The 6673-nt window shown below is 56.4% G+C and overlaps 3 protein-coding genes across 3 annotated transcripts in view; 2 read left to right on the top strand and 1 right to left on the bottom strand.

Moving 5' to 3' along the window:
- Positions 1-370, top strand: part of INO80B (INO80 complex subunit B) — a 3418-nt gene extending 3048 nt beyond the window's left edge. Inside the window, exon 6 of the mRNA XM_008576942.1 lies at positions 1-370. This exon is cut by the window's left edge and continues 1 nt beyond it. Coding sequence (XP_008575164.1) covers positions 1-288 — 288 coding nt within the window. The 3' untranslated portion in view covers positions 289-370.
- Positions 371-657: 287 nt separating this feature from the next.
- WBP1 (WW domain binding protein 1) lies at positions 658-3279 on the top strand. Its single transcript, XM_008576941.1, has 6 exons — positions 658-989; positions 1317-1418; positions 1945-2047; positions 2176-2352; positions 2526-2891; positions 2975-3279. Exons 1-6 carry the CDS (start codon positions 921-923, stop codon positions 3067-3069), a joined length of 912 nt encoding a protein of 303 aa, XP_008575163.1. The 5' UTR covers positions 658-920; the 3' UTR covers positions 3070-3279.
- Positions 3280-3451: 172 nt separating this feature from the next.
- The window catches only part of MOGS (mannosyl-oligosaccharide glucosidase), a 4877-nt gene continuing 1655 nt past the window's right edge, over positions 3452-6673 (bottom strand). The window contains exons 2-4 of the mRNA XM_008576940.1: positions 6431-6657; positions 5644-5840; positions 3452-5406 (exon numbers count right to left, since the gene is read on the bottom strand). Of these exons, the coding sequence (XP_008575162.1) occupies positions 3663-5406; positions 5644-5840; positions 6431-6657 (2168 nt within the window). The 3' untranslated portion in view covers positions 3452-3662. The remainder of the gene's footprint in view (positions 5407-5643; positions 5841-6430; positions 6658-6673) is intronic.

Here is a 6673-nt window from a genome sequence, read left to right as displayed (position 1 = left end):
CGGGGAGGGCGGGCCGCGGCCCCGGCCCCCATGGTGCGCTACAGCAGTGGGGCACAGGGTTCCACACTTTCCTTCCCACCTGGCGTCCCCGCCCCCGCGGCAGTGTCCCTGCGGCCATCTCCAACAGGCCCCCCTCCGCGCTGCTCGGTTCCCGGCTGCCCCCACCCACGCCGCTACGCCTGCTCCCGCACGGGCCAGGCGCTCTGCAGCCTTCAGTGCTACCGCATCAACCTGCAGATGCGGCTGGGGGGACCCGAGGGGCCCGGATCCCCCCTTCTGGCTACTTAAGGTCCTTACCTAACCCGGACTCTACGCCCTCCCGATGCCCCGTTTTCAGTGTCTTCCCACCCTATTAAATTGCATATGGTGCCTCGGCTTGTACAGAATTGGGGGAGTGGGACGTGGGCAAACCAATACCCGGTACACATATCTTGCTCTCGTTGGAGCTTTCGTCAACGCCTGGGACTTGGAAACGGCCGCAAGAAGGCCGACAGTCTGCGCCCAGAGTCAGACAGACTTTGGGGACCCCCGCCTCTTCCAGCCGGCGGTTCTGTCGTCTGTATTGGCTATTGTCGCTGTCGATCAGGGCCATGGGCCGAACCTTCCCCCACTCTTTGTCTGTGCAAGCTCTTGTTGTCTGGGAGAGCGGCGGAGGTGCTGCTGCAGATTGGTTACAGGGAAAAACCCCTGGTCTGTTCCTATTGGTCCGCCCGTCGGAGGGCGATGCTGATTGGTAGGACAGAGCGATCTGGGTCCTAGTTGGCGGAGCTCTCTCCGGATGGAAGCTCCGGTCGCGGAGTGATGGTGGCGGCGGCGAAGATGGGCCGGGCAGGGACCATGGCGGTGGCGGTAGAGGTGGCAAGGGCGGGGCGGCTGGCGGTGGAGGAGGCTGTGGTCTTCAGGGGGCTGTAGGTGGAGGCATGGCTCGGGCCAGCAGCGGGAACGGCAGCGAGGAGGCCTGGGGAGCACTTCGGGAGCCGCAACAGCAGGTATCCCAACAGCTCCCAAAGCCTATCACGACAGCCATTTATTTCTCTTTCCCTTTTCCTGTCCCTTCCTTTCGGGGGGTGGGGGAGGAACAAATCGAGCTAAAGGTACTGTAAAGTTCCTAAACATGTCCCTTCCGCTCTTTGTTTAAACTTCGTAACGTGGATGCAATTGGCTTTGCCTGCAGCCCCATAGACCCTATCCCATGCTTCAGTGGAAGCTTTCAGTGGCTCTCTAGTGACCAGAGGCATAGTGAGGCCCCAGGGAGGCTCCTTCTGTCTTGCAACAGTTATTTGTGATGTTTTTCTATGTGCCTATTGTCACAACAGAGTCCGGCAGCGTCTTCTCTTGAGGGAGCAATTTGGAGAAGAGCTGGAACCCAGACTCGCGCCCTGGATGCCATCCTTTATCATCCACAGCAATCCCATCTGGTTGGGAGCACTGCTCTGGGTCTCACACTGCCCCTCCTCTACCCTAGGGAGCCTGAGACCCAGGGACGGAGAGATCCAGCTTGGGGGTGGGGGGTAGTGGACCATGAGGGATGATGAAAGCATCTAAGCTTTGTAAATGACCTTAAACACCTTACCCATTGTCTGAGACTTTGGGATAGCTCAGACTGTTTTCTGGCCTCTGCCAGATCACTCCCTTAACATAGAGCACCCTTGGGGCCAGGCTTGAGTTGAGAGAAGTCTCATACACGCAGAGCTGAAATCTCCAATTTTATATGTCCACACCTTGTGTCTTGTTCTCTAGACTGATTCTTGGTGTTCCAAATCCTCTTCCACGTTGACAGCCCTTCAGATATTCGAACACTTCTTTCAGCGTTCCCCACCTCCCCATCTCTCCAAGCTGAACTTGGTTCACAGGGTGGGATTGTGTATGTGCATGCAGGAGGTGGGGGTGGACATTGCCTTGGGCTGGAATCTCCCCTAGTTCTAAGTGCCTACTTGCTCCCAGCTTCGAGAACTGTGCCCAGGAGTGAATAACCAGCCGTACCTCTGTGAGAGTGGTCACTGCTGCGGGGAGACTGGCTGCTGCACCTACTACTATGAGCTCTGGTGTGAGTCTCCAAGAAGGTTATTTTCAGTTCCCTCTGTCCAACCCTCCCTTGGACCTTAGAATTGCAGCCTTCAGGGACCCTTCTCTGCATGGGAGGTATCTGAGACACTTCCTCCTCACCTCCTGCAGGGTTCTGGCTGCTCTGGACTGTCCTCATCCTCTTTAGCTGCTGTTGTGCTTTCCGCCACCGACGAGCTAAACTCCGGTTGCAACAGCAGCAGCGGCAGCGTGAAATCAACTTGTTGGCCTACCATGGGGCATGCCACGGGGCTGGCCCTGCCCCTACTGGTTCACTGCTTGACCTTCGTGAGTGACTTGAGCCTCTGGGCCCACTACCAGTGGCCTCTCCCAAACCAGGACCCCAAATCATCCCACATTCCCTTTTTCAGACATTTCAAAACACTGTTTTCCCTAATACGAGAGACCACCACCCCATCCCTAGTTACCCTCAACCAACTACGCCATTCTCTCCCCTGCAGGCCTCCTCAGCGCCTTCAAACCCCCAGCCTACGAGGATGTGGTTCACCGGCCAGGCACGCCGCCACCTCCTTACACTGTGGCTCCGGGCCGCCCCTCGATTGCTCCCAGTGAATGCACCTGCTGCTCCTCCACATCCAGCTGCCCTGCCCACTGCGAGGGAACAAATGTGGAAGGTGTTACCTCCCACCAGAGTGCCCCTTCTCATCAGGAGGGTGATCCTGGGGCAGGGATGAGCCCTGCCCCCACACCCTCCTCTGGTCGCTATCGCCGCCTGACTGGTGACTCGGGCATTGAGCTCTGCCCTTGTCCTGACTCCAGTGAGGGTGATCCAGTCAAGGAGGTGAGGGCTAGTGCCATCCCACCAGGTCTGGAGGACCACTCCCCTTTCGCACTGCCCCCAGATCCTGCACCCCAGGTCTCTCCCACGGGGCTGATGCCATCCCACCAGGTCTGGAGGACCACTCCCCTTTCGCACTGCCCCCAGATCCTGCACCCCCGGTCTCTCCCACGGGGCTGGCTTCCACTGCAGAGGACATCCCATAAGTAGTTTTGGGAGGGTGAGTGGATTATTTACCCACCAGAAACAGCCCTGGTCCCAACTCAAGATCTCTTTGGCCCCTCCCTGCCCTCCTAGAATCTGCCTGAAAGGGCTAGAGCCCTGAGGAGAGGGGCAGCATTTTGGGGACTGTGCTAGCTCTAGCCCCCAAGACATACACAGGAGCCTTTGATCTCATTAAAGAGATGTGAACCAGCTGCTTGTGGATTTGGGTGGACTGGAGCTCAACTTGCTGCATTGCACTTGACCTGACTGGGTTTGAAGGGCACAGGTAATTGTCACTTATCCCAAGTTTCCTGAGGAGAGCAGGCAGCCCTGAGGCCTGGAGTGAGCTAAGACCTCTTGGTGAGGCAAAGCTGGCAAAAGTAATAGTTTACTATGTTTTTCCAATTTATTTAGAAAAATAGACTCTGAATTCACATTCACCCCAGGGCGGTATGGGATGACAATAAGGAGACACCTGAGATGAAAAAGTATTTGAATTACTGGCATCTGAGGGGCTGGGGGCAGAAGCCAGAGACCTTGTCCCTTCAGATCTAGAGTGGCACAAGTGGCCTGGCTCCCCTCCCATCTCCCTTCTTCAGTAGTCTTCAGCCATGGCCAGTAAGACAAGGCTGGTCCAGCCCTGGAAAGGGCGGCAGCCTATACCCCGCCCATCCCTGTCACTATAGTGCTCCCACAGGAAACCTGTAGCCTGGTATTGCTGCCACACATTGCCCACCACATTGGCACGGAGCTCACTGTGGAGTTTGGCAGCACGGGCCTGGTGGGGACCTTCTAGATGCCCGTAGTGGTAGAGCGCTCCCAAGGCCAGGTAGTTGACATTGAACCACACAGCACCCCGCCAGTAGGGAGGGTCATGCTCTGAATTGCGCTGGCCATAGAAAGGACTGGAGGCTGCAAGGGAGCGCAAACCAAAGGGGCTCCAGAGATGGCGGCTGTCAGCTAAGATGTCTAGCAGGGGCCCAAGGCGGGACGAGTTGGGGTCTAGCAGCCGCAGCAGCAAGGGAAAAAGACTGACATAGCCCAGGGCATCTACATATTGTAAGTGAGGTTGGGGCCGGCCCACCACTCGAACAAGCCCCTGGGGGGGCCTAGGCTTCAGCTGGACTGCTCTTGTGTGGTTCCCAAAGTCTGCAAAGACCCCTAGCTCTGGGGCCCAGTGCAGTTCATCCAGGATCTCCTCTGCTTCCAGATTAGCAGCCAGTTGGCCCAACTCAGCAGCCACCTTGGCCTCTCCCAGATGCTCTGCCAGCTTTGTCAGCACACGGGCACCCAGTGCCACCCAGCATCGCAGGTCCAGGTGCCGCTCAGTGGCTGAAGGGTGTGAAGCCCGGGGGTAGTCATCCAGCCCTGAGGGCAATGTCTTGGGGTTCAGTAGGGTTGGCAAGGCTGGGTCCCGGCCCCGCCAGCGGTAGGATAGTGGCACTGGCCCTGCCTGGCTCTGATGGAGCCAAGAGAACCAGGCATACAAGCGGGGGAAGGCCCTGCGGAGGAAGACCAGATCAGCAGGGTCACCAACCTCTAGCATGTGTGCTACAGGCAAAAGCAGGGTTGGGGGATTGGCATGGACTGCCCGTTGCACCACGAATTCTGGGGGCACCCGGGCTCGGGCCTCATCCCCCAGTATCTGCTCCCGCCCAATCCAGCCATCAGCATTGAGCAACCCTAGCCAGTGGCCTAGGGCCTCCCGGGTGAGGCGGGGATCCCACCGCTGGACCACCAGTTGATGAAAACCCTCATCCCAAAGGAAGCCTCGTGGGAAAAATGACCGGGAGGGTACTGCTGTGAAAAGAGGGACAGGTGGAAAGAGGGCTGGGTCCATCTTCTGCTCAGACCCTTCTACCCCCATATCTGGTAACACCAGACCCTGTCCATAGAAGTAGCCGATTCCTCCAAGGAGGCCGCTGAGGGCAGCCTGGCCCAAAGCCTGCTCCCCAGGGCTCAGACCCTTCTCCTCCAGCTGGAAGGTCTTCTCAAAGCGTTCTCTAAAGGCTTCAGCATGGCTCTCCAGGGCCTGGGTCAGTATGCTGCCTGCCAGCTGCTCTCGGGCTCGGTTTCCTCCTGTCCGGGCACTGCCTGATTCAAACACCAACTCCACAGAAAAGGGGACTTTCAGTGTCACCTGCTGTATCAAGAATTGCCCTTGTCCCTGCCCTTGCCCACTTGGGCCTCTGTCTTCCCACTTCAGAGATCCTGGCAAGCCAAGGTAGCGTTCAGGGGAGGCCCCTGGGGGCCGATGCTGAAACCAGCTATTTAGGCGACTCTTCACAATCTCCGTCAGCAGGGGCAGTCCTGGGTTGGAGGACCAGAAGACATTGTAGCTTGAAGGCAAAAAGATAAATAGGAAATGTTATTCAGGAGGATGTGGTGAGGGTTATAAAGAGAAATATGAGGTGATCAGGAGGCAGTATGGGAGGTCTCAGCAATGTAGAGGGCATGGAGGCTGGTGAGAACAGAAATGATTGGTGGAAAGAAGGTAGCATGGGGGAGAGAAAAGTCAGGCTAAGTCAGCATCCACACGACCCCTACTACCCCCCACACTCTCTTTCCCCAGTTACCTGCCATACTTGGGAGCAGTATCCCCTGGACTGGTTGGTGGCAAAAGTGTAAAGCGGAAGTCACCAAGTTCACTGGTATGCCCACTGATGAACTTCAACTGCCCCTTGGCCCCAACCTCTGGTAGTAGGACTTCCTTGCCATCTGACACCACATAGAAGAACAGGGAGACCAAAGGGAGGGCAGAGGTACTTGACGCCTGGATGACCAAGGAGGACAGAAGAAAACTAGCATTAGATTGGCATTCACTCTTGAGAATCAGCCTTAGTGAAAGAAAGGGATACCAGGCAGAAGATAACGGGGTAAACAACATACATGTTGCAGTGTGAAGGGTCATAAGAGTAAGCAGGTACACTCACCAGGATGAGATAAAGAGCCTTGCACAGTTTTCTCTGGGAAATAATAGAGTGCTTCTGTCCTATGCTAAGAACTACACAGGGCTGGTGGGTTAGCTCAATCGGTTAGAGCATGGTGTGATAACACAAAAGTCAAGGGTGATCCCCCAACCAGCCATAAAAAAATTATTAAAAACAAAACAAAAAAACTCTCCACAGATTATTTCATTTAATTCTTATAATCCTGTGAATTAGGTGCTATTACTATCTCCACTTTACAAACAAGGAAATCGAGGCTTAGCGATAGTCATATGGGCAAGTGTTTAAGGCAGGATTCAAACTAGGTAGCCAGACAGAGCCCCTGCTGTTAACCCGACTTCATACTGCATTTGCTGGAGTCCAGGGAAGGATGGAAGGAGTCTGGGCTGAGGAAAGGGTGTCCCGAGGCCCTGACCTGAGGCTCTACAGTCACTCTCCAGCTCCAGTCCCCTCCGTGCTGACCCCCAGGCCTCTTGACGAACTCAGTGGTGAGCCTTAAGTCCCCATCCTGGATGTGTTGCCGCCCGAAGGAGAGACCGTCGTGGAACTCCCAGCCATAGGGACCCACGCCGTCCCCCTGCTCACACGTGTGCCTGAGCTTAGGGGTCTCTGGGGTAGCGCCCTGCTGCGCCCACATCAGTCCTGGGGAGGGGGGGGG

This window comes from Galeopterus variegatus, unplaced genomic scaffold, assembly GCF_000696425.1.
Source record: "Galeopterus variegatus unplaced genomic scaffold, G_variegatus-3.0.2 Scaffold1428, whole genome shotgun sequence".
Taxonomy (NCBI): Eukaryota; Metazoa; Chordata; class Mammalia; order Dermoptera; family Cynocephalidae; genus Galeopterus; species Galeopterus variegatus.
This window is presented reverse-complemented; position numbering and strand designations above follow the sequence as displayed.

Bases quoted from the DNA above. Each gene is read 5' to 3' on its own strand.
- WBP1 (XM_008576941.1), top strand. From the start codon at position 921: ATGGCTCGGGCCAGCAGCGGGAACGGCAGCGAGGAGGCCTGGGGAGCA. The intron at 1,419-1,944 runs GTTGGGAGCACT...ACTTGCTCCCAG, and splicing joins ATCCACAGCAATCCCATCTG to CTTCGAGAACTGTGCCCAGG. The intron at 2,892-2,974 runs GTCTGGAGGACC...CCATCCCACCAG, and splicing joins GGCTAGTGCCATCCCACCAG to GTCTGGAGGACCACTCCCCT.